This window comes from Poromitra crassiceps (assembly GCF_964638095.1).
Source record: "Poromitra crassiceps genome assembly, chromosome: 2".
Taxonomy (NCBI): Eukaryota; Metazoa; Chordata; class Actinopteri; order Beryciformes; family Melamphaidae; genus Poromitra; species Poromitra crassiceps.
In genome coordinates this window covers 27,917,687-27,945,105 of record NC_139624.1, presented here as the reverse complement: position 1 = coordinate 27,945,105, position 27,419 = coordinate 27,917,687, and the positions used below count along the sequence as shown (strand labels likewise).

Here is a 27,419-nt window from a genome sequence, read left to right as displayed (position 1 = left end):
CTATCTCTGGCTACTAAATTTGGCAGTTGTAAAACAATTATATCAACAAGCAACGGATTGTCAAAACAAATTTGACCATTGATGAAAAACGTGACTTGGATGTATTACATACACATACAGCTCCATTACATATAGATAGAACGATTAAAGGGATACTCCACTTTTTTGGAAGTTTAGCTCATTTGCCACATCCCATAACCAAGATACACCATGCCTTACCAGCACTGTCCGCTCAGTTTACAGTGAGCTACAGTCGTGAAGTTAGTAATTATCGCCATAGAATGGAGGCTAATGGTACAGCTGTTAAAAATCTGCATAAACACACATCTCACGGCGCCAAAATACATGTTGTGCTTCGGGTACTCACCACACGATGAAATATTAATCCAAAATGCACATAATTGGTCTTTTTGGAAGGAAAATAGGTTTCACTACTTCACTACTTTCCAAACATGGCCACCGAGCTCTTTTCCTTCCAAAAAGACCAATCCCCGCCAGGGGAGCTTCACACTAATCAATATCGTCTCATTCAAGCCACAACTGAACAAAATGTCGCAAATGATCAAAGCTCCCATAGTATGCTATTTTCAGCTGTTTAATACATGTGGCTGTTTGTTTGTTTTTAACAAGGTTACAAACCCAACAAGACATCAGAAGCTAACGTAGCTAGTTAGCTAACTTTCCAAATGCTTGTGACTATAGGGGGCCACGGACACAACAAAAATGAGGACTTGGAGAAGTCAGCAAGTACTAACGTTACAAGTTCTGAAAATGTGTGCCTTCATCATTTCAGCTATTATATATCGGTTGGTCATAATGTCTATGAAACTCTGTGCTGCTAGGCTAACATAGCAAGCGCTAACGTTAGCTGCTAGGTAACGTTAGCGCTTCCTAGCACAGCACGTTGTTTCGCAGTACAACCGATGCTGGAATGAGACACATATTTTCAGAACTTACCACTTCAGTCCTACATCCTCGCTCACTTCCAAGTCGTCTCCTTGTTTTTGCGGTCCTGAATCCGTTATTCCATGAGACTACTGGTGTGTGTTAGCCAAGTCCCAGTCTGACAGCCAGGTTGGCAAGGCAACAAGGACTATCTACGTCACCTAGACCCGTGGCTCTCGCACAAATCCCATGCCATCTCGTGTACGGGATTTCATGGTGGGGGCAGGGGTTTCATGGGGGTAACATTCAAACACTTTCACCTATTTATTTGAAGCTTAGTCCACGTTTAATATGACCATCCAAGATACAAAATTAAGAACTGCATAATATGGCCCCTTCAAAGTATGTTTTTCTTTGTTCAAAATGCCATCCATGGCACGGTGACTCAGTGGTACTTAGCAATGTTGCTCACAGCAAGAAGGTCCCGGGTTCGAACCCCACTCCGTCCCAGGTCCTTTCTGTGTGGAGTTTGCATGTTCTCCCCGTGTTCATGTGGGTTTCCTCCGGCTGCTCCGGTTTCCTCCCACCACCTAAAGACATGTATGTTAGGGTTAAGAAATCCTGTCAGTCCCCCTGACCAAGGCAATGGCAAAAGAACTGGAGTTGGTCCCCGGGCGCTGCACTGTAGCTGCCCACTGCTCCTAGTTCTACGAAGGTTCCTAGTAGAGGATGGGTCAAATGCAGAGGATGAATTTCCCCATGAGTATAAACAAAAGGATAACTTAACTTAACATGTTACAATCAAGTCTATAGTATCATGGATTTGGCCATGAACCCATGAGCGCACAGCTCAAGGCATTTCTCATCATCCTCTGAGCTGTGCAGTCGGTGGAGAGCAGCTGCAGTGCCTCTCCAAATCTGCCAGGCCAGTGGGTCTCAGAGTGGGGTGTTAGATCCCCATACGGGTCATATAATGAGTATCTACATGGTCCCCAGCAGTATTTACTATTAGTAACGTCAGAATGCATTGGAAATGAGGGATGGACGATATATCGCAATCATATCGGTATCAGGCGATATTAGTAATTTTTTTATACTAGAAATATTGGGCCCTAGGGGGGGTACGGTGGTGCAGTGGTAAGCGCTGTCGCCTCACAGCTCGAAGGTCCTGGGTTCGATTCCCACTTGGGACGCTGTGAGCGCTGAAGGAATGCGTGCCCGTCCGCATGTCCTCGAGTGCCCACAGCCCGGGTGGGGTCGTCAAAAGGGCCTTTCTGTGTGGAGTTTGCATGTTCTCCCCGTGCCGCCCTCCCGGGGGTTTCCTTCATATAGGAACCCCTTCACCAAAACATGCAATATCCTGGTTGCTAATGTGGTTCCTCCTCTGGTCGTTAAGGGTGCCTCTTCAGAGGGAGGGGAACTGGTTGGAATAGCGTGAACCTCTCACGTGCTATGTCCTACCAGTGAAGCTTCGTCTGTCAGGTGAAAAGAAGCGGCTGGCTAACTGCCCATGTCTCGGAGGAAGCATGGAGCCAGTTTCGGCTCTCCCCAGATCGGCAGAGGGTGGAGTAGCAACCAGGATAAATAAATTAAATTAGCACTAATGGGGGATAAAAAATTGGGGGAAAAATATTAAAAAAAGAAATCTTGGGCCCTGCGCGTGCTCAATTTCTAAGATGGAGACTCTGCAGGTGATGCGCCATGGGCGCAGTTATGCAAATGTTTGTGTATGAGTACAGGATTACAGCAGCTCCTTATATAAGATGTCTGTTATTCCCTCCTCATCACCTTCAATAAGTACTTTCATGCTGCTGGCTTGCTTTCCGCTGGTGAAGGCTCTGTAGAGCTGGCCATGAGCAAACACTGGCTGAGGTAGGTAGATGTAGATGCGAACTCGGGTCATTCTCTTGCCCTTGATCTTTGTTGATGATGGTAACTGAGAAAGCCAATCTGATTGGGAATTGTATATTTTCTTCATTTTCTCTGCTTTTTTCAAGTTGTATTTTTCTTTCCTTTTTTCTTCAATTGGCCATATTTTTGTCTGTACTGTATATTCAAGAAAAATAGCTCTGTTATCGGAATAATATCGGTATCGGCAGATATCCAAATTCAGGTATCGGGATCGGAACTGAAAAAATGTGGATCGGTGCATCCCTAGCGTAAATTACAGTCTACCCACTTCTCCAGGGACCGCTATACCACTGCCCAAAACTAATGCTATGTATGAGTTCTCTCCAATTGAAAGAGAGGGATGCCAGGACAAGTGTGTGTGTGTGTGTGTGTGTGTGTGTGTGTGTGTGTGTGTGTGTGTGTGTGTGTGTGAGAGAGAGAGAGAGAGAGATAAAAGGGAGAGTGAGGAGCGCACTGTTCCTCAGGCTGTCACTGTAATTGCAGTAATGAGTCCCAGAGCATGAGCCTAAATGCACTTGTCACATGGGGAGGAGCTGACAGAGCCATGGAGGATGTGGGTACACACACACACACACACACACACACACACACACACACACACACATGTATTTGAACAGGCAATAGGCATGTGTATGTACAGTATGTGGATACTACCATGTGAATGTGTGTGTGTGTGTGTGTGTGTGTGTGTGTGTGTGTGTGTGTGTGTCCCTTTCATCTCTTCAGAGGCTTCAGTGAATTGTATCCCGCCCCTCTGTACCGGGGACCCCACCTCATGAACGTCAGTCACTACAGTCTATGCTTAGGACAGTGGTACTTCTAAAACACCTAAACTGACACATTCGACCACGGACCCCCATTTGATAAGATTTTGTCCCAGGGTCCCCCCCATCTGATAAGATTTTTTCTTATAGATATTTTATTACAGAAGGTGTATAAAAACCATGACCAAAAAATAGTCATAGCCAACATTCTGTCATTATGTTACTTAATGCTTACTTAGTTAGGATGGAATTATAGTGAAAATAAATTACCGGTATTCCCCTTTTTCCTGGGGACGTTTCTTTCCTGGTAGAACCATCCTGATAACGTTATCTCACAGTTATTTCAGTGGGTAGGAGTACTTGCCTTGACAGACAACTCCTTCAGCCAATCAGCGCCGCCACATGCAGCCCAAAATAATCCATCCATCTCAGAAGAACAACGAAAACATATTTTCCGCCGAATCACCTCTGCACGTGCATAGTGTTCATGTTTACTTGTTGTTATTGAGTCTATTTCTGCAAGGGTTAACTGCACTGAACTGCACTTATGGCTGTGTTTACCTCATTGATCTTTTGAGATATGGGCCATTACTGTTCTTGCAGCAGCTGAGTGGCGGCCCTGATTGGCTGAGTAGCATCACATGCGATTATCAATGCATGCAATTGGTCTGTGACGGTCTGTGATGCTGGTGAACTAGTACCATAAAGTCTAGAAACGCTGCGCCAGTTAAAATTGAAACGCTCCATCAAACTTTAATAATTCTCAATGAATTATCAGTTATAGGTCTGGGTCCACATAGGACAGCGTCTGGGTCCGGACTCGGACCCCGGTCCGCCATTTGGTGATGCCTGGTCTAGAGAAAGGGGAAAGGCTCAGCTCTTCATTGAGGCCTAAGGGCTCCAAGGTCTCCAATGTGTGGATCCAAAAGGCTTCTCTACATAAAAGTGTTTTAACAGTATCCCACCCCTAGAGGAAATAGATATTTTTTCGATCCTCCAGAATCTTAGGGTTGCTGGGGAGCCATGGTTGGCTTGGTGATAATGTCTGGCCATAGCATAATCAAGGTTTTTTGTACGTATAGCAGTTCTACAGTATGTTCAGTGAATGTGTGTGTCTGCGTGTCCATGTGTTGAGGTGTGTCCATGTGTTGGGGTGTGTGCTTGCCAAGTAAGCAGTGAGTGAAGTTATATTTTGTGTGGAAGCAGCCTCTAAAAAGAGACCTGGGCATTATGCAGCCCGGGGGCCAGAACCGGCCCTCATGATGGTTCTGCCTGGCCCGGGAGACAAACCACACCATTTTACTTATGAAGCTAGAAAAATCTAATAAGATGACCTAAAGTGGCTGTTTGGAGTGATTTTCAATCTAATAAACGCTCTGTATAACTGTACAGTATGTTTTCTGTCATTTAAAGTAACAGCATGACAATTTTGTTGTTGTTTTTTGGCCCCCAGCAACAATGGGTTTCTCATGTGGCCCCCAGGAAAAATAATTGCCAACCCCTGCTCTAGAAGGTGGATTAGTGCCTTAAGTCCAAAGTGTGCAGTCTGCACGTTGCTAAAGGGCAGCCCTTATTCAGCCAGCAGAGAAGAGTGTTTTGGGTTGAACCACAGATGATCAATAAGACCCTGGCAGGCCGTGCTTCACACCTTCGCTCTCACCTTTTGATATTTCGCTAAGTTGAAAGCCCCACGGCAGGAGGAGGTTTTTGGAGTGTATTAGTTGCGAGAACATTTGATACACGTCCAGAAAATAGCCAAAGAGGCCCATTTTTTTTCAGTGTTCATAAACAGCATGAATGTAATCAAAGCAGGAACAGATTCAAAATCCATGTCAGATCTGTGTAGCTGTCACACACTTGTCAGTATAAATATGACTCTTGTGTAAATAGCTGTCAGTTTAATGAAGCATAACGCAAAATCAGTTGTAGTGTTTCAACATACAGACATACTGGCAGGTCCAGTTTGCCTTTAACTAAAATGTTAACAGACTCACTATTTGAACTTTAACCTTTTGACCCCTCTGAATAGCTGGTCTTATGCAATGTGTTGTTTTGGTGCAGAGACATGTACTGTAGGAGTTGGAATTAGCAACATTGTGCAACAAGTTTTAATTTAGGCTGCAGCTACACTTCATTTTGATGGTCTCATCTCGTCTCGGACTCGTCCTCCCTTTTTTCTTGGTCTTGACTCGGACAAGCCGGATTCAGGATTTTATTTCAAGACCACAACTGCAGTGACATCATTACCTGCTGGTGTATTGTCTGATTTATTTTTAATCGAGTGTAAAGCCCCCCCTTCAAATGCAACCAATAACTTTACAGTTTGAAAGTTCTAACACTGAAGCCACTCCCCTCACGCGCCAAGGAAGACAACACAAGGAGACGCGGCATGGGAGAGCAGACTCAGCAGAGCAGTGGCTGCAGAGATGTCGTCCAAATCATCAGTCATACGATTAGCTGATACAAACCACAAAGAGTTTCTTTGCAAAACAAATGGGAAGAAAAAACACTCAGCAAGCCATCATTAGAGTCATGGGTCTTGGAAATGTTCTCGCATTGGTCTGGTCTTGGTGCTGACTAGTCTTGGTTTAGCTGGTCTCGACCCCAACACTATTTCAGACAGACAATTGAGGAGAAAATGAACTTTGTTGGAGACCTGTGTCTGTCTCAGCCACACACTCACGTGTAATTTGGCAACAGGAACGTTAGCAAGTAGCGATTAGCTAAAGCTACATGTGAAGTTAGTGTTTTGTCTGGGCTGTGCCGTGGCCATTATGTCTAGTCTCCCTCCTTCCTCTTTGCTTTTGCTTTCCTTCTTTCTTGTTTTCATAGATTTTCTTTAGGTTCTCTCTCTCTGTCTCTCTCATTCTCCTCATTCTTCTTCTTCCTCTACCTCTTTAGCACGCAAGGCCCCACTGCCCCATGTACAGAGCACAGTGGTGATGTCGCAAGACTCAATACACACACACACACACACACACACACACACACACACACACACACACACACACACACACACACACAGATGTGTTTGTTGGTTAATGTTGCGTCACTGCTCTGGGGAACACAATCAGAAAGACACAAGCGGAGATTTATTCTGAATGGGATTACATTTAACGAAGACTCCCTTGCTCGGCTGTGATGTGGAATGAGTAGTGAAGACTCCCTTGCTCGGCTGTGATGTGGAATGAGTAGTGAAGACTCCCTTGCTCGGCTGTGATGTGGAATGAGTAGTGAAGACTCCCTTGCTCGGCTGTGATGTGGAATGAGTAGTGAAGACTCCCTTGCTCGGCTGTGATGTGGAATGAGTAGTGAAGACTCCCTTGCTCGGCTGTGATGTGGAATGAGTAGTGAAGACTCCCTTGCTCGGCTGTGATGTGGAATGAGTAGTGAAGACTCCCTTGCTCGGCTGTGATGTGGAATGAGTAGCCATTAGACTTTTCTTTTCAACATATTTATTTGATTGTGCTTCATTGAGTTGAGTTTGACATCACATCAAAGCCTTCTTCCCTCGTCTTTTGAACCCACACGATCTGAAAGCCGAGCTATTTTGTTCCATTTCTCGCACGTCGCCGAAGTCCTGGTCCTCGTTACTTCCATCACCGTAAGCAGGAGTGAGTGCCTCCATTGTTACTGTGGATTACAGTAATGGCTCTCTGTCAAGTTTTGGGAATGTGGCCAAAGGGATGAATGTAGATTCACTCCTGAATGACCTAAACCCTCCTAATGTTACAGTTGCAGCCGTTTCACCTGGAACAACCTGAACTATTTCAGTAACATGAAACTTTGTGTTTTGAGTGTTGAAGTTGTGCTTCAATTGGAGTTTGACTTGAAAGGTTCTGAAACATATGCATTTCATGAATGAATATCAATTTCTTGGAATTTCACAATTTTAAATTCTGCTTACTTGATTTGAACACTTTTTCCACTTTTTGTCAAAGTGTCCTTGAGCAAGACACTGAACTCCTAACTGCTCCCAACGAGCTGTTGGCGCCTTGCATGGCTGCAGACAGCGTTGGTGTGTGAATGTGAGCATGAATGTGTGAATGTGTGAGGTATTCATGTAAAAGCACTTTGGGTAGTCGATAAATTATATAAAATGTGCTCTATAAAGACAGTCAATTTACCATTTACCATATTGGCTAGTTTCACCTACAGCAGGCATCATAAATAATCTTTCAAAATAGCTGATATACCAATTGTTTTGAGTTTTAGCTGTGTAAAGTACAATGTTATGTGATAAACGTTGCCGTCTGCCATGTGAAAACTGGTTGTTGTTTTACTGTTGCAGGCAGTCTCCTCCACCTCTCCACCCTGTGTCTGTCCCTCCCTGGCTCTGTCCCTGTTCTCTCCTCCACCTCTCCACCCTGTGACTGTCCCTCCCTGGGTGTGTCCCTGTTCCCTCCTCCACCTCTCCACCCTGCATCTCTCTGTCCCTCCCTGGCTCTGTCCCTGTTCCCTCCTCCACCTCTCCACCCTGCATCTCTCTGTCCCTCCCTGGCTCTGTCCCTGTTCCCTCCTCTACCTCTCCACCCTGCATCTCTCTGTCCCTCCCTGGCTCCTTCCCTGTTCCCTCCTCCACCTCTCCACCCTGCGTCTGTCTTTCCCTGTTCCCTCCTCCACCTCTCCACCCTGCATCTGTCTGTCCCTCCCTGGCTCTCTCCCTGTTCCCTCCTCCACCTCTCCACCCTGCGTCTGTCCCTCCCTGGCTCTGTCCCTGTTCTCTCCTCCACCTCTCCACCCTGTGTCTGTCCCTCCCTGGCTCTGTCCCTGTTCCCTCCTCCACCTCTCCACCCTGCGTCTGTCCCTCCCTGGCTCTGTCCCTGTTCTCTCCTCCACCTCTCCACCCTGTGTCTGTCCCTCCCTGGGTGTGTCCCTGTTCCCTCCTCCACCTCTCCACCCTGCATCTCTCTGTCCCTCCCTGGCTCTGTCCCTGTTCCCTCCTCCACCTCTCCACCCTGTGTCTGTCCCTCCCTGGCTCTGTCCCTGTTCCCTCCTCCACCTCTCCACCCTGCATCTCTCTTTCCCTCCCTGGCTCTGTCCCTGTTCCCTCCTCTACCTCTCCACCCTGCGTCTGTCCATCTCCCTGGCTCTGTCCCTGTTCTCTCCTCCACCTCTCCACCCTGCATCTGTCTTTCCCTGTTCCCTCCTCCACCTCTCCACCCTGCATCTGTCTGTCCCTCCCTGGCTCTGTCACTGTTCCCTCCTCCACCCCTCCACCCTGCCTCTGTCTGTCCCTCCCTGGCTCTGTCACTGTTCCCTCCTCCACCCCTCCACCCTGCCTCTGTCTGTCCCTCCCTGGCTCTGTCACTGTTCCCTCCTCCACCCCTCCACCCTGCCTCTGTCTGTCCCTCCCTGGCTCCCTCCTTGTTCCCTCCTCCACCTCTCCACCCTGCATCTGTCTGTCCCTCCCTGGCTCTGTCACTGTTCCCTCCTCCACCCCTCCACCCTGCATCTGTCTGTCCCTCCCTGGCTCCCTCCTTGTTCCCTCCTCCACCTCTCCACCCTGCATCTGTCTGTCCCTCCCTGGCTCTGTCACTGTTCCCTCCTCCACCCCTCCACCCTGCATCTGTCTGTCCCTCCCTGGCTCCCTCCTTGTTCCCTCCTCCACCTCTCCACCCTGCGTCTCTCTGACCCTCCCAGGCTCTGTCCCTGTTCTTGTTAGGCCTGTAATCCCAGAGAGCCTGCTAAATAGCTGGGATCTGATGTCACGCACACAATGACACGTCTGTGGAATACACTGCTACTGTAGCCTCAACAGCTCTCCTTTCCTTTCTTCTCCTTGCTTTCGTGCATTTTTTTCTTGCCTGCTTTCCTTCTTTCTTGTTTGCTTTTCTGTCGGTCTCTCCCTCTCTCTGTCCTTTCAGGCCATTCACTATAGTGCTTGTATAGTCTCTCAATGTGATGAATGGGAGAGTCTTTTTTACACACATGCAAGCACACATGCAAAAAAGGCACCAACATATACACACACAAGCAAAATACACACAGACTGCATGCAAATCACCACATCATCTGTCTCTCTCTCTCTCTCTCTCTCTCTCTCACACACACACACACACACACACACACACACACACACACACACACACACACACACACACACACACACACACACACACACACACAATGCCCGCCAGCATGCAGCAACAATAGCCATTCATAACAACCGGTGGGACTCTCAGGTATCTGGGCTACTTATTTTCTCAGGAGCTGAAATGTAATTCTAATTTAACGGTCTTCATTCTGGAGAAATTAATTTACTGTCTGCAATATGTTTCCTGGCAAGTGATCTTCAATACATTTGAAAGTTTTTACAGTGTATATTATCCTATATTTATGCAGAGTTTTCCCAATATTAGCCAGAATATTTTCAGTATTTTTCTAGAGTTTCTCAAATGTTTATTGCAATATATTATTTCCAATATTATTATCATCATTCCACAGTTCCGATATTTTCATACCATTGTTTCTGACATTTTACGACTCGATGCTTGCAATATGTACTCCTAATATTTCCAAAGTCTACCTCCGGTGTTTCCACCACCCCTCCAGTGAGTTCAGTGATGACCAAAAAGTCAGAGAGGAAGAGGACCATCGTGGGAGGAAATGATGTCATAAGAGTGTGTTTATTTGAACGAAAGCAAACAGAGTGATTCCTTAATGAAAACCAGGGACCAGGGTGGGACTGTTTACCCAGAGTCTCTCTCCCTCTCTCTCTCTCTCTCCCTCCGTCTCTCTCTCTTCCTCTCCCTGCTGAACAGTGAAGGCACTGTAGTGTATATGGTGCCTGCTGGGGAGTGTGTTGGAACTGTGTTGTCCTTGACACACACGCGCACACACACACACACACACACACACACACACACACACACACACACACACACACACACACACACACACACACACACACGCACACACTCCACAGTAGCAGCTCTGATCTGTTTGCATGCGGATGGAGATCTGTTTTGAGATCTGTTTTTGAGCAGCTGTAAAATGAAGGATTTTGATGTTTTCTTCACTTGACAAGATCAGGTGTAACAAATTACACCTTTATGATGTCCCTTTGTCATTGTCAAATTTTATGTCCAACTGAGTGTGGCATGCAAAATTGCAAATATACACACATTTATATCCTGACTCCATATCCCCATCCTCTCTCCTTCTCTCTGTCCTCCAGGATTCGTCCTCAGCTGGCCAGGGAGAAGATTGAGGGCTGTCACATATGTACGTGCGTGATGCCCGGCGAGTCCCAGGTGTTTCTGGGTAAGGACAAGGCCTTCACCTATGACTACGTGTTTGACATGGACTCCCAGCAGGAGGCGCTGTTCACCCACTGCACCCAGAAACTCATCGATGGTTGCTTAGAGGGATACAACGCCACCATCTTCGCCTATGGACAGGTTGGCAAGCAGAAACAGATGCGTATGCTGATTTAGCGGCCATGCACATACAACACAGTTATTTGAGCTGCCAGTGCCTTTCTGCAATTCATTCTCTATGTAAGGACGCGCTAAGCGCACTCCTCTTTCAAGGACCTCGCGTTTAAGCGCTGGTGGCGTCTAGTGTTTTTTTGGCGGAGCGCTCTGGGCGTTAACCTTTAAGCAAGCTGGACACAGTAACGTAGTGTATCAAACCCAGATAGAGATCGGCAGCATGCAGTAACGTAGTGTATCAGACCCAGAGAGAGATCTGCAGCATGCAGTAACATAGTGTATCAGACCCAGAGAGAGATCTGCAGCATGCAGTAATGTAGTTTATCAGACCCAGAGAGAGATCTGCAGCATGCAGTAATGTAGTGTATCAGACCCAGAGAGAGATCTGCAGCATGCAGTAATGTAGTGTATCAGACCCAGAGAGAGATCTGCAGCATGCAGTAACGTAGTGTATCAGACCCAGAGAGAGATCTGCAGCATGCAGTAATGTAGTTTATCAGACCCAGAGAGAGATCTGCAGCATGCAGTAATGTAGTGTATCAGACCCAGAGAGAGATCTGCAGCATGCAGTAATGTAGTGCATCAGACCCAGAGAGAGATCTGCAGCATGCAGTAATGTAGTGTATCAGACCCAGAGAGAGATCTGCAGCATGCAGTAATGTAGTGTATCAGACCCAGAGAGAGATCTGCAGCATGCAGTAATGTAGTGTATCAGAACCAGAGAGAGATCTGCAGCATGCAGTAATGTAGTGTATCAGACCCAGAGAGAGATCTGCAGCATGCAGTAATGTAGTGTATCAGACCCAGAGAGAGATCTGCAGCATGCAGTAATGTAGTGTATCAGACCCAGAAAGAGATCTGCAGCATGCAGTAATGTAGTGTATCAGAACCAGAGAGAGATCTGCAGCATGCAGTAATGTAGTGTATCAGACCCAGAGAGAGATCTGCAGCATGCAGTAATGTAGTGTATCAGACCCAGAGAGAGATCTGCAGCATGCAGTAATGTAGTGCATCAGACCCAGAGAGAGATCTGCAGCATGCAGTAATGTAGTGTATCAGACCCAGAGAGAGATCTGCAGCATGCAGTAATGTAGTGTATCAGACCCAGAGAGAGATCTGCAGCATGCAGTAATGTAGTGTATCAGAACCAGAGAGAGATCTGCAGCATGCAGTAATGTAGTGTATCAGACCCAGAGAGAGATCTGCAGCATGCAGTAATGTAGTGTACCAGACCCAGAGAGAGATCTGCAGCATGCAGTAATGTAGTGTATCAGACCCAGAGAGAGATCTGCAGCATGCAGTAATGTAGTGTATCAGACCCAGAGAGAGATCTGCAGCATGCAGTAATGTAGTGTATCAGACCCAGAGAGAGATCTGCAGCATGCAGTAATGTAGTGTATCAGACCCAGAGAGAGATCTGCAGCATGCAGTAATGTAGTGTATCAGAACCAGAGAGAGATCTGCAGCATGCAGTAATGTAGTGTATCAGACCCAGAGAGAGATCTGCAGCATGCAGTAATGTAGTGTATCAGCCCCAGAGAGAGGTCTGCAGCATGCAGTAATGTAGTGTATCAGACCCAGAGAGAGGTCTGCAGCATGCAGTAATGTAGTGTATCAGACCCAGAGAGAGATCTGCAGCATGCAGTAACATAGTGTATCAGACCCAGAGAGAGATCTGCAGCATGCAGTAACATAGTGTATGTATCAGCATAAGAACTCTCATGGGCCTGACGTTGAGACTCATGAGGGGAGAGATGGCGCTGATAGAGAAGTCCCACAGAGGCTGGATTTGAGGGTTATCTTCTTCTTCTTTTTTGCAACAGAATTCATAACCTTGTTTTAAAGACACATTAGACATGTTTTAAACAGTTAAAAATAGCATGAAATTGGTAATTGGACCTTTTAAACAAAATCTATTTGTGACGCATCTTGCATTTCTGGACTCATAATCAAAGAGCAAGGGTTTCTTTTTTGACTCTCCATTTTGTACCAATGTTCAACAGTCATACAGCATTGTAGAAGTGTTTCTTCATCCACAGTAGCTTCATAATGCAATTAGACCAGAACGCAAATCCACAGCTGGGTGCAACAAGTTGATGTCCGTGCTGTAACTAAATGAAGTAGATAAGGCAAGTTAAGGGAAATTTACAATAATTCATCAATTAACTCCTTGATGTATTGAACATCACAGATTGACGAGATCTAACAGTGTAAGAGGATCTGAGGGAGGGGCACTTTTCTTTTTTAATGCCATGACCATTTGGATTTATGGAGAGAGGGGGAATGAGAGATTTCAGAGAGAGAGGGAGGGAAAGAGAGGGGAGAGAGATTTCAGAGAGATTTCAGAGGGAGAGAAAGAGATAGATATTTCTGAGAGAGAGGGGGGGGGGTCTTCCTGTAGAGTGTTTAGCATTTCATTTAAAGCTGTTTCTCTCTGGTTGAACTTAGCAGCTAAACTTTGCCTCCTCTATTCTCTGTCTCCTCTGCTCTCCCCTACTCCTCTCCCCCTCTCTTCTCCTCTCCTCCCCCTCCTCTCTCTCCTCTCCCCCTCTCATCTCCTCTCCCCCTCTCTCCTCCTCTCCTCACCTCCCTCTCCTCCCCCTCTCATCTCCTCTCCACCCCTTTCCCCCTCTCCCCTCCTCTCTCTCCTCTCCCACCTCTCCTCTCCTCTCCTCTACACCTCTCCTCCTCATCTCATCTCCTCTCCTCTACCCCTCTCCTCTCCTCCCCCTCCTCTCTCTCCTCTCCCCCTCTCATCTCCTCTCCCCCTCTCTCCTCCTCTCCTCACCTCCCTCTCCTCCCCATCTCATCTCCTCTCCACCCCTTTCCCCCTCTCCCCTCCTCTCTCTCCTCTCCCACATCTCCTCTCCTCTCCTCTCCTCTACACCTCTCCTCCTCATCTCATCTCCTCTCCTCTACCCCTCTCCTCTACCTCCCTCATCTCCTCTCCTCTACACCTCTCCTCTCACCCCCTCTCCTCCCCCTCTCATCTCCTCTCACTCCTTTCCCCCTCTCCTTTCTCTCCTCTCCCACCTCTCCTCTCTGCTCTGTTCATTATTCTCTCCTCGCATTGTTCCTACGCTCCTTGTCTTCCTGTCAAAGAGTCTTTCACAGGGCGCAGTGGAACACACACACACACACACACACACACACACACAGAGCGGCTCACACACATGCACAAACAGACACAGGACCACATATACATTTTGTACTCATACTGTAAACACACATACACACACACACACACATGCAAACTGGTTGAAAACACAGGTGAGGTCTTAAAGGAACACACATTGCCCCTACCCCCCCCCCCCCCACACACACACACACACACACACACACACACACACACACACACACGCACACGCACACGCACACGCAGTCCTGTCAGGCTGCCTTTCATTGGCTCCGGGGGGTGACGTGTGAATTTGAGCCCAATGTTGCATTCCTCTTTTTGTCACCATGGCGACCACCCCATCCCCTCCGACCCCCTCTAACCGACACTCAGCAGACACAACAGACATGAGCGCTTCAACCCAGCAGAACCCTTTTTGATCGATTTTGGTGCCACCGTTTGATTTCAAGTTCAAGACTTTATTTTCTGTATTTGCAAAAGGTTTCAAATATTTTATGTAATTGTGAAAGTATTTCAGCTTCCCTAAAATCAAACCCACTATTCAACTATATTCATTATTAACAACAACAAAAGGAGTTGACTGACAAAACTGTGAAACAATAGCCAATCAAACTGCATGCTAAACGCCCCCCCCTCCCCCAAAAAAACACACACTCGAAAACAGACACAAACACTCTATTTTGCTCTCAAAATATACAAGTAACTATAGACCCCTTATACAGCTTGTCAACATTGAGCTGCGCGCGCAACGTGTAGGCAGAAAACCCTCAGCCCAGCATTCACAGACAGTAAAAAAGCCCCGCTGTCAGGACTGCTCTATGCCCATCTGCAACACACAGTTATATTTTTGTTTTAAAATGCAGTTCTCGGCTTACTACCACAGCTTGTCGCCTAGTGATAAGCAATGTTATGCATCGAAATTAACGTTGTTTAATGGGATATGTCTTACAGACCCATACGCACTGGCGCTGTCAATTGGCCAAGCCTAGTCATACATATCGTGCATTCCTTTATAACTGGGGATAGCGTAGATAATTATTCTGTAACTTGCAAAGATATATTGTTATGTTGATAATGCACACAACTCAATAATGACATTATGTAACGTTACTTGGTCGTTAACTAACCGAGCGATGTGGCTGAGCAGCCTACAGCTACAGGCAGCTTACCTGATTATGAAGAGCACTACAAAGTTGGGCATTTTTAATGATGTCCTCGTTCCAATCAGTTCAACTCAATAATGACATTATTTAACGTTACTTGGTTGTTAACTAACCGAGCGATGTGGCTGTTACTAGCAGCCTACTACAGTTTACCTGATATGAAATGAGCGAGCACTGCAAAGTCGGGCATTTTTAACGATTTCCTCTTTCGGCTTGCAACCAAAGACACATACGGTTAGCATAAAAGCAGTATGAGTTGACGGGATTCGGTAAAACTTTAGTCCTTGCTTTTAATGCTAACCGTAGGTGTCTTTGGTTGCAAGCCGAAAGAGGAAATCGTTAAAAATGCCCGACTTTGCAGTGCTCTTCATAATCAGGTAAGCTGCCTGAAACTGTAGGCTGCTCAGCCACATCGCTCGGTTAGTTAACGACCAAGTAACGTTACATAATGTCATTATTGAGTTGTGTGCATTATCAACATAACAATATATCTTTGCAAGTTACAGAATAATTATCTACGCTATCCCCAGTTATAAAGGAATGCACGATATGTATGACTAGGCTTGGCCAATTGACAGCGCCAGTGCGTATGGGTCTGTAAGACATATCCCATTAAACAACGTTAATTTCGATGCATAACATTGCTTATCACTAGGCGATAAGCTGTGGTAGTAAGCCGAGAACTGCATTTTAAAACTAAAATATAACTGTGTGTTGCAGATGGGCATAGAGCAGTCCTGACAGCGGGGCTTTTTTACTGTCTGTGAATGCTGGGCTGAGGGTTTTCTGCCTACACGTTGCGCACGCAGCTTGCTTTGTTGTCATTGTGACGTAGGCGTATAATTGGTCTATTAGTGATCCTAAAACTCTTGTTTGTTATATTTTGTGGGTTATTCAACATCTAAACTAGCATAATATGGGGCAGAGGATGGAAAACTATTTTTTCCCACACGCACGCACGCACACACACACACACACACACACACACACACACACAAATCGGGATCGGCATCGGCAAGTAAATAGTCGCAAATGAAATTAATGTGAATCGATTTTTTTTTGCCCACCCCTAAAACCCTCCTAGAACCCTCTGCTCCTGCTGCTACGACATTCCGACGACATTTTCCTCAAGGCAGATTTTCCCAACTGTGACATGAAAGCGCTCAGTGTTGGAATAGATTGTGTTTTGGGAACTAATGGGTGCATGTGTGTGGTCCCCCCTGGCATCCAGACGGGCTCGGGGAAGACCTACACCATGGGAACCGGCTTCGACGTCAGCATGGGAGAGGAGGATCTTGGCATCATCCCCCGAGCCGTCAAACACCTGTTCAGAGGCATCGAGGAGCGCCGACGGGCCGCCACCGAGCAGAGCAGGCCCCTCCCTGAGTTCAAGATCAACGCACAGTTCCTGGAGGTGCACACACACACACACACACACACACACACACACCAGACCAGAAATTGTATACATAATAATATCACAATATTTTTTACCTCAATATCGATATTGCAACAGTATTGTACAGTAGGGATGACTAGGTGCTTTCACAAAATATTTACACAATGAGATTCTTGATAAATAATCATCAGTAATGTGGTTAAAGACTAAAAGTGGCTAAAGGCAAATAATAGAACAGTGTGGTAAGTTAAGTTTAAATTTCAGCCTTTAAAACCAGGAAAAGACAACACTTGTGCCATATCACGATATTACAATATCCAAAATCTAAGACAATGTCTAGTCTCATATCACATCACGATATCGAGATAGACATCAAGTTTCAATATAGACATCAAGTTTGACCTGAGCAAATACTTTTGGTAGCAAGCAAAAAGGCTATGATGGGGGAGTGGCTAAAATAAGAGCCACCCACCATTGATATTACGGAAAGATTGTCATTTTCCCTCAGAGTGCAAAAAGAGAAATTTTACCGGATTTGGACCAAGTGGACTGAGTACTGTATGTTAAACCTATAAGGTCAGATGTACTGCAACATTTATTTTGTTTTAAGTGTGCACAATGCTATGTTAATTACTTGCAGTGCGGATATGATACTATGTACTGTAAAAAGATGAAAGTGAAATTAATGCTTTTCCAAATAGAAAATTAAAAAAGTCACAAAAAAGTTTGACCTTTGGCCCTTGCCTATCTCCCCCCTGCCCTTTCCTCCTTCTATCCCTCTCATCATCCCCCCCCCCCCCCCCCTCACTCTCTCCTTTCGTTCTTTCCCTCCCTTTCCTCTGTCTCTCCAGCTGTATAACGAGGAGGTGCTGGACCTGTTTGACTCGACGCGGGACATGGAAGCCAGTAAGCAGAGGTCCAACATCAAGATCCACGAGGACGCCAATGGAGGCATCTACACCGTGGGAGTGACCACCCGCACCGTCACCTCCGAGGCTGAGGTCAACAACCTAAATTACCCCAAACCACCACTGGTCAGAAATATGAACCACTGCTTGTCCTGTTAATGTACACTGGCCAAAGCCTCCAAAAGCAATATCATCTCTGTCCCATAATTCACGTATAATGGATTGGCACCGTGGCGTCTTATCGATGTTTTGCTTACATTGAACCAAGCTTTACAATAACACAATCTCTACCCCGCCCCCAGTCAGTACCAATATCAGCTTCTGAATTAATAATCTGTGTGTGTGTGTGTGTGTGTGTGTGTGTGTGTGTGTGTGTGTGTGTGTGTGTGTGTGTGTGTGCGTGTGCGTGCGTGCGTGCGTGTGTGTGTGTGTGAGAGGCTTTGTAATTAATTAATTTAAATTAATCGCATTTCTATCGTATATCAATATTTGACACAGGAAGCAACATTTTTCAATTCAAATGGATTTTGGTATATGAGTGAATCAGTAGTATTAGTACTTTATTTGGCACATGACGAATTTACAGGTTAAAAAGCAAACATGAGCACAGGTTAAAATGCACAATCGGCACAGGTTAAAATGCAGACATCAGTAGCCTACATAGCTTCACTAAAATAGAACTTTCAGTCATAAACAAAAGGAGACCAGACCAAGAGGACATGCTATGGGGTATGGAGGTTCAGTAACTAGTAAGGTATGGTATGGGAGAGTTCTGATGGCGACGTGTTTTTGTGAGGGGATTGTTCAGTTGGAACAGACAATACATATTGCTGTATTTGGACTTGGACTTGGACTACTTGGACTTACTCATCTTGCCTCTGAACCCCGTCATCTGGTCGAGTGTGGGTTGGCGACTCTGCTTGCTCGTACTAGGACTGACGTTAGCATGATCAGCGGCTAAGTTAACGTTACATGTAGCTCTGGCTTCCACGCTAGCTGCAACATGTTTAGCATTGACGTGATAATGGAGGCTGATGCAAATGTTTGACGTTACAGGGCACTTCCCACATGTGGGGCTTTGTTGTCTGATGTCACTCAATGCACGTTGTGCATCGGTATGATTGGTATGCCTGGAATTCGTCCGCTGAGAAACGTTTCATGGTCTCTGTAGTGCAAAAATAAAGTGCGATTAAAATGCGTTAATTTTTTTAATGTGGTATTCTTTCTGTAATTAATTAATCGAAATTAGCGCGATTAAATAAGTCCCAGCCCTAATATATATACACACAGTACAGTATGTGTATATATATATACATGGCTTAAAATTCACTTTGCAAACTAGGGGGGAATTCCCCCCTCATGTTCTTCAGATAGGGGGGATTTATAGACTTTGGGGGGGATTTTTTCAGCCGATACCGACAAATACCTGCTTCTCATGTCCAATAAGTATAATACTAAAACCAATACTAAAACACTAATATCATTATATCAGAAGTGTTTTTTTTTTCTGTTCACAATAGTGGTGTCAGTTAGATTTGGTTAGGTCAGAGCATATGGAATATTAAATCATCCATCTTTGCTCACTACATCTTACTGTCATTACTGGCAACTAAACCTGTTCGAATTTTGCATTGGGGAGAGTTCTATTGAATTGAATGGGCAGGCATGGAAAGTCCACTATAAACCGTTATCTGTGTGTCGTTTCACTTTTTATTGAAAATGCTTCCACCAGATTTTCACGCCTGCTTTATGAGAAACGCCATTTGAGTGGCGACAAACGTTGACATCACTGGCACAAGGAGGACGTTATTATTAACGTCATTATCGATATCAGATTATTCATCATCAATAACGTAACGACTTGTCCTGTTTGTTTTTTCTGAGCGGGTCCCCCTTCTGACGACGTAGTTTTCCTTTTTAGCCAGCGATCTATCATGTTTAGCAGCTGTCTTTATCCACCGAGAAATCAGCAGAGGAGCGTTGATGTCGAGAGAGGACTGAGCGGACAGCGAGCATGCTAATGTTTGTTGTTAACTGGCCACGGAAGTGAAATTTGGTCTGCCCGTGTAACCCGTCCGGCCAGTGATTTGAATGCATTAAGCACCGTTCCGCACAAACATAGATCGGTCTGCGCAAACTAATATATATATATATATATATATACCTACTGTATATACTGTGTGTATATAAATATTACCCAATAAAAATGATCAATTCTTGTCAAAAAGTTGTCAAACTTTTCAGTTTTCATCCAGGTCTCATCCTTTACACAGTGAATTCCAGCTCCTTCACTCCGGCCGGCGGTTTGTGGTCCGGCAGAGCTGATCTATTTGCCCATGCATAATACTTATATGCATGCATAATAGCTTTCGAGGAGTGGGTACATGTGTGTGTAGAAGCACTTTGTCACAAAGCACTTTATCACGGCCTTACTAGGAGTGTGTTTTTATGCCTCCGCCGGCGATAGCCAGGCCGGAGGTATTATGGATCCGGGTTGTCTGTCTTGATTCTTTTCTTTCCTTCTCTCTCTCTCTCTCTCCCACTCTCTCTCCTGCCCTTCCTCCCTCGCTCCTGCCCTCCCCTCTGTCTCTCCTCTTAACAGATGATTCAGTGTCTGAAGCTGGGCGCTCTGTCTCGTACGACCGCAAGCACCCAGATGAATGTCCAGAGTTCGCGCTCCCACGCCATCTTCACCATCCACCTGTGCCAAGTTCGGGTCTGCAGCCCCGATAACAACGTACGTACTGTAGCACACAGCGCTGCCGGCAGAAACACACTCACAGATTGGACCTAGGTCTGCATTTATACACTTCTGGTTTCTAACTAATGATGTTGTGGGTCAGTGAGTTATTATGGCAAGAGATAAGCTTAAGGTTAAGGTTAAGTTTATTTCATATGGACATCACAGAGCATTGGAGATGTAACATACATGCATGCACAACAGCCAGATACACAGTGTTAAGTGTTTATAGCGGAACGCTAATTTTCAACACCTGTCCACAGGCGACTTTTACATTAAAATACAACCCCAAAGGACACACCCAAAAAGAAACATAATCAAATATATAACCACATGAGTAAAGCTATACGTAGTCTGAGCAGATGCCCTCCTCTCTCAACACAAGAAGAGAGGCATCTTACCACGGAGTCATTACGCCAAATAATCAGTTGCCATGCTGCCATGCCATGCCATTTGTGAATAAAGCTCGCTCGTAAAATGTTACCCACTGGTCTCTCATGATTGAAATGTTGGTCTCGACCTAGTTTCAAGATGAGAACCAGTCATGTTACCTCATATCACAATAGGCATCGGCACTCAACATAAGTCAAGTGTAATCCAAGTGTGACGTCCGTTATGACGTGTGTCTCCTGACTCATCACCTCATCCTCAATAGCCAATCAGCCCCTGTCAATATGTCAATATGACGTTTGTAATGACGTCACTGCCAAGGCTATGACGTGACAGTACATATAGCCATGGTCAGCGTGTCATCATCCTCTTTCCCTGATCCTTCACCTCATGGTGGCTGTACCTGGGCTGATCGTATCCCATCCCCCGAAGCTGCGTTTCACCCCACCCACCTCCCCAGTCCACCACCAACATCTTGACTCCTGAAGAATTCCCTACCGGGGGGGGGGGGGGGGGATTCTCTATCCTAGTCTGAACTGACAAGGAAGTCACTAGATGCTGGAGACTTTTTAAGGGCAAAGTCGTGCCTTTTCATTAATTGCCAGATATCTTGACCAAACATGGAAGAGAGCTTCTTTTAGGGCTGCTCTCCATGTTTTATCTGTCAATTAATGCATTAACTCATTGAGTGCCAATGACGACTATAGTCGTCAATTCAAATAGTAACGTTCAGTGCCAATGACGACTAAAGTCGTCAATTGCGTTTTTTGACGGTGGGACGTGGATAAAAGCCTGATCCATCTCCTGTGAAAGTATGGTGGATGTTGAATGTGTAAAAGCTATTTTACGGACCCATTAGGTGGCGACAGTGCTCTCCAGATTACAGAAAGGCGAGGAAAAAACAGAGAAGAAGTCATGGGGAAACGGAAATCGCATCCGTATGCATCGATATGCATGAAGCATAACGTTAGCTGTGCCTGCAGCAGCCAATCTGCTGCCACAATTGAGCCCCTCCGTGTCCGCTGCGATAGCCCATCCGCATGATTAGTTGTGGAGTTGTTATTATTTTCAACTGGAAGCATGGGAGCCGGTGACAAATACACGCGGAACGCTGTAAAAAAGCTGGATGTAGTGCACTTTTCAGTACAGAGCAAACGCAGCAGAGAGCCACCAGAGACACTCCCACGGAGGTGGGGTTTGCAGTTGAGCGGGGTGGGGCACGCAGGGCAGCATACAACACTGACCCAGACAGACCCAGACAGCAGGACAGGATTGGCAAGCACAAGCTAGAATATCTGATGCCCACCAGCAGTAAATCAAGACCAGCAAGAAGCTGCAACCAGCAGCGCACGCAGGGGCCAGCGCTGCTGGTTGCAGCTAAAAAATATTATTTTGCCAAACAAAATTCCTTTGTTTTCACTGTTTTATTGAAGGAAATTATTTTTGAGGTGTGACTACATCAGAAAATATTAGCTTCAGAGTCAGTCATGTGCTTGAAATGCTTCATTTCACAAAAGGCTAATTATCTCAGCTTCTAATTTGAAACGTCTCTTTTTGGTGAAATCAACCTATCTTCTCCGGCTCATAACTAAAGAACGGAAAATGATATCAATAAACTTTTTTTTGCTGATGATAGAAGAGAGTCTCATCGTTCTTTGGGCATGTTCGGTGTTTACATAGTAATATCACACAATATTCTGTGGGCCTCGAGAAATCACTGAAAACGCTCTGAAACTCTGGCACTGGGAGCATCCGTTTTCCAAAAGTGGCTGGCACTCAATGAGTTAATAGTTGTCACAACATTTTCACAGCAGGTATTCAAGGATGTACACACAATACAGACATAATACACAGAGTACCACCAGAGGTCTACAAGGGTATTAAGTGTGAGAACACAGTTGTTGCTCTTTTAACCATGACTTAATACCCCTGTTAAAAACATTAAAATCGTGTTGTGTTTTCAGCTCAGTAGGTAGACTGTTCCATAGTTTTGCTCCTTTAACAGAGAAAACTGATTGTCCAAACGAGGTTTTACACATCGGGACAGGACAGTCTCCATTTGTAGAACTGGTCTGCTGGTGTCTTACAACGTAATCATTAAAAGAGGAAGGAGCGTGGCCATGCAGACATTTAAAAATAAGCTTTAGGTTAGAATAGCTTATGAAACTTTCAAAGCTGAGCATTTTGTGTTTCCCCGAGATGTGACAATGGTGCCACCTCATAGTTTTTTTGTCCATCATTTTTATTGTCTGATTATATAGAGATACGATGGGTTTTATAGTTGTTTGTGAGGCTTGTGACCAGGTGGTGATGCAGTATGATAGGTGTGACAATATCATAGCATGCATGTAAAGCTGGGCTGTACACTGTGTCAGACACGGAGATGACATGAGGAAGCTGGCAGCTGCAAATTCACAATAAAACATGCGGTATTTACCAGTGAAATCAGATTTTAGTGAATCTGTTAATGTGATTTGTGTAGTTTCAAGGAACTATATGCAGCATTTTAACATCAGTATATCATTAGCACATTTATTATCAGAATCAGAATCCCCTTTATTGGCCAAGTATGTACACATACAAGGAAATTGTCTCTGGATCGCTTAACTCTGAATGTACTTTCACACCAAAGAAAAAGAAAAGAACAGAAAAAGCAGAAGTATGCTCAGGCTAAAACTAAAACGAAAGAGTGTCTATATTGAAAGTGTGTATATGAAAGGAATATATGTACAGTATATATGGATATGTACAGTTATAGGCAGTTATTGATATAGGCAGTATTAATACCATTATTTACATGTATAAATAAGCAACATGTATAAGCAATCAGGTAAGGTATTGCACCGTTATTTACATGTATAAATACAGTAAGCTACATGTATAAACAATCATGTCAGGTGTTGCACAGTTATTTACCGTTCAATGTGAACGAGGCTTTGCATCAGATATTGCACAGATATTTCAGGGGTAGGTGATACAGGTTACTGCACATTGGGTGTTCAAGCTTGCAAGGTGTTCAAAGTGATCAGAGTGAAGTCAAGTGATTCCAGTGTTTGCAAAAGTGTTCAAGTCAAGGATTTTAAGTGTTTTTGTGTCTGTTAGTTTTGGCGTACAGTGCTCTATAGCGCCTGCCAGAGGGGAGGAGTTGGAACAGATCATGACCAGGGTGAGATGGGTCTGTGATGATCTTTCCTGCCCGTTTTTTCACTCCTCTGGAGGAGTACAGTTCCTGGATGTTAGGTGGCCGTTTGTACTTCCTGAGCTGGCGTAGGAAGTACAACCTCTGCTGTGCCTTCTTGGTGATGGTGTCTCTGTTGGCCTCCCACTTGAGGTCCTAGGAGATTATGGATCCTACGAACTTATACACCGTAGACACAGTGCTGTTGGATATGGCGAGGGGGGGGGACAGTGCTGGGGGCTCCTCTTGAAGTCCACTATCATCTCTACAGTTTTCAGTTTGTTCAACTCCAGGTTGTTATGACCGCACCAGAGGGCCAGCTGTTCCACTTCCTGTCTGTATGCAGGCTCGTCACTGTCCTTGATGAGACCGATGACCGTAGTGTCATCTGCAAGTTTGACCGATGGGTCCCTGGAGATGCAGTCATTCGTGTAGAGGAGGAAGAAACAGGGGGAGAGCACACACCCCTGGGGGGCGCCAGTGCTGATTATCCAGATGCTGGATGCGATTTTCCTCAGCCTCACCTGCTGTGTCCTGTCTGTCAGGACATTATTGTAATTACCATTATGGCACAAAACAGGAACCATTTTCACACTGCCAGACTAGGCTAATACACAACTTCATTACAGTTCCATTATTATAGCTGCATTATTATAGTTTGTTAGCATATTGGTTGTCAAAAAAGGGCTGCTGGCCGCTCTTCTCCTGTTAGCGACAAGCTGGTAGTAAAGGTTTATAGGAAACATGGTCACACACCCCTGGGGTGTGTGACCCCCCCCCCCCCCCACACACACACACACACACACACACACACAGGATGTGACACATAGCAGCTGTGAGTGATACATTGATATTTTTGTTATCTTCGTTTATTAGCTGTGACCAGCAGCTCTATAAGTCACTCTCTTGGTTGGTCGGTCCACAAAAAGTTGGATTTCGGAAAGTTGCACATCTGGCCGCAGCTATTGGGAATTTGCAATAGCTGTTTGTTTTTCTTTACTTAGGTACTTTTCTTACTTCGCAATTAAAAAAAACTTCTGTATTGGCTCTTCTATAAGCATTTTTTTTTTTTTGCATTAGCATTCAAATCGAAACGTAGGCTACTGTCAACCACATGCTAGCTGTATTCGTTCTTTTCAGTGGTGAATAGTGACAGTATTAACAGCGATGCCAGGGGTAGTTGAACGACAATGCAGATCTTTTCCCTTTGTTGTGACAAATACTTCAGATAGAAAAGAAAAAAGATTGAATTCAAAATGTCAAGGCAGCCCTTTAGAAACCCAAACTCTGCTGCTGAATTTGATCCTGTAACCAGCTCTTTGTATTCACTTGTGTAATTTTCTCTTTTCTTTCTCTTCCAGGACAATGAGACAGACAACCGTCTAGCTAACAGCTCCGAAATGAATGAGTTTGAGACCCTGTCGGCCAAGTTCCACTTTGTGGACCTGGCCGGCTCTGAGAGGCTGAAGAGGACCGGAGCCACAGGAGACCGCGCTAAAGAAGGCATCTCCATCAACTGTGGCCTGGTGAGGAAGCTGTGCTGATATTGGATTCTGCATTTACAATTTTCTATGAACTATTGCAGGGTTATCACCTACTGTAGGTCCATGAAATTAGATTTTGAATGGAAAATTGCTGGTTCAAATCTACCAACCGACTGGGAAAATGTGGGTGGGGAAGTTGAACTCATCCCTACCTCAATAGTTACTACTGAACTGCCCTTCAGCAAGGCATTCAACTCCTTTCTCACCTTGCGGCCTCTCTCTGACTGTTGCTGTAAATGAATGAATGAATGAGAATATCCTCTTTGTCAGCTTTCCCATATAAATAAATCAATACTGTATTTGTATGTATGCATTTATTGAATCGAAAGTATGTCAAATGATGTTTTGTAGCTGCATTATCTGCCAGAAGATTTAGATTTGATGTATTGTGGCAAAACTAACTGATAAAGTAACAGGCTAGTTCCCTAATGATACAGTTACTGTAATTCTTCCTTCACACTCACCATCATCCACCTGTTGTCCAGAGTTGGATTTTGCAGGAGCAAGAGAGCTCCCTGGTGGTAAGAGTAGCAATTACACTTTTATTTTCATCTCTTTTTCACTCAAATCAGTTCTGCCATCTCATCACAGTCCGTCTACTACACATAATCTCAACCTATAAACGTTATTTACCTAGGCAATATTGACTGGGTGTCTTCCAGCGACACCCAGCTTCACAAGCACAGCTGCAAACAGCCTAATGTATGTGGAAGTTGACCAGTATAAGCATAATGCTCTACTGTTGGCCACAGAACAGCTCCAATAGAGGAGGGGTTATTCAAGTGCTTCTTGATGGGAGAGCGTTTCCCCACTCAGACTCAGTCTCAGCCAGCCCAGGGATTTGAACCGACAAACCTCTGGTCCCAGGCCCGCTTCTTGATCATCCTTTCTAACTCTTGTGTCTCTCCTTCCTCGTCTCTCCCACAGCTCGCCCTGGGAAACGTCATCAGCGCTCTGGGAGACAGGAGTAAGCGCTCCACCCACGTGCCTTACAGAGACTCCAAGCTCACACGGCTGTTACAGGACTCGCTAGGTGGCAACAGGTCTGTCGGCCTGCCTCATGTATTAACAATACCCTTCATTAGTCTAACTTAAAAGAATTATCTTGGCTTTTTGGTTTATACTCACGCACTGTTGGTGAAAGCTTCAATATTTGTTCTTCAACAACCCTAAAATGACTTGTGGCAGTCCTCTAACATAAGCACGAAGAAAACATCCAACTAAAATTCAAAGTGTCACGATATTCCTTGGTCACTGCACATGCTCCTTTATATTTCAGCATGTATTATCACTAGTGCATGGACAGCCGACCAATCAGACTGCTTATTGTCTCTTGCAACCACCTAGCAACCATTTCTGTGTTTGAATTGTGTGGGAGGCCATGTACATTGGCTAAAGTAATGAATAAAGTAGAAATTAAAGTTAAAAAAATATTATGGACTTAAATACATACAAATTTCCATCCAATAGGGACAGATACATATACATAAAACATTTAAACAAGAAACGGTCTGATGTCATACAGTATATCATAACATTTATAGCCTAAGCTAATTTGAAATGTTTGACCCTAGATGGGCTTTTGTGAAACACTATTAAAAACAAATATACAATACACAACAGAGATAGAGAACACACACAAATGGTTATTATCAACTAGAAAACAGCTAGTTTACACACACACACACACACGCGCACGCACGCACACACACACACACACACACACACACACACACACACACACACACACACACACACACACACACACACACACACGAACGAGAAAGACAAAGTCACTCATTTGTCCATGGCTGATTACACTTCAGAAACTGTTTTAGTTTGGATTTAAAATTATTCCAATAGGGATAAAATAGGGTTTCACCATATCAATGAGAACACGATCAGCCTGGTTATGCATACATTTATGGATCAAGTTTTATATTGGCGAATTTAATAAAATGATCA

The 27,419-nt window shown here is 45.0% G+C and overlaps 1 protein-coding gene across 1 annotated transcript in view; it reads left to right on the top strand.

The window, feature by feature from the left end:
• Positions 1-27,419, top strand: part of LOC310799237 (kinesin-like protein KIF21A) — a gene marked incomplete at both ends in the record, with an annotated part of 116,544 nt that overhangs the window by 21,598 nt on the left and 67,527 nt on the right. The window contains 6 exons of the mRNA XM_083661810.1: positions 10,741-10,963; positions 16,527-16,709; positions 17,546-17,695; positions 20,205-20,339; positions 25,272-25,436; positions 26,382-26,497. Coding sequence (XP_083517936.1) covers positions 10,741-10,963; positions 16,527-16,709; positions 17,546-17,695; positions 20,205-20,339; positions 25,272-25,436; positions 26,382-26,497 — 972 coding nt within the window. The remainder of the gene's footprint in view (positions 1-10,740; positions 10,964-16,526; positions 16,710-17,545; positions 17,696-20,204; positions 20,340-25,271; positions 25,437-26,381; positions 26,498-27,419) is intronic.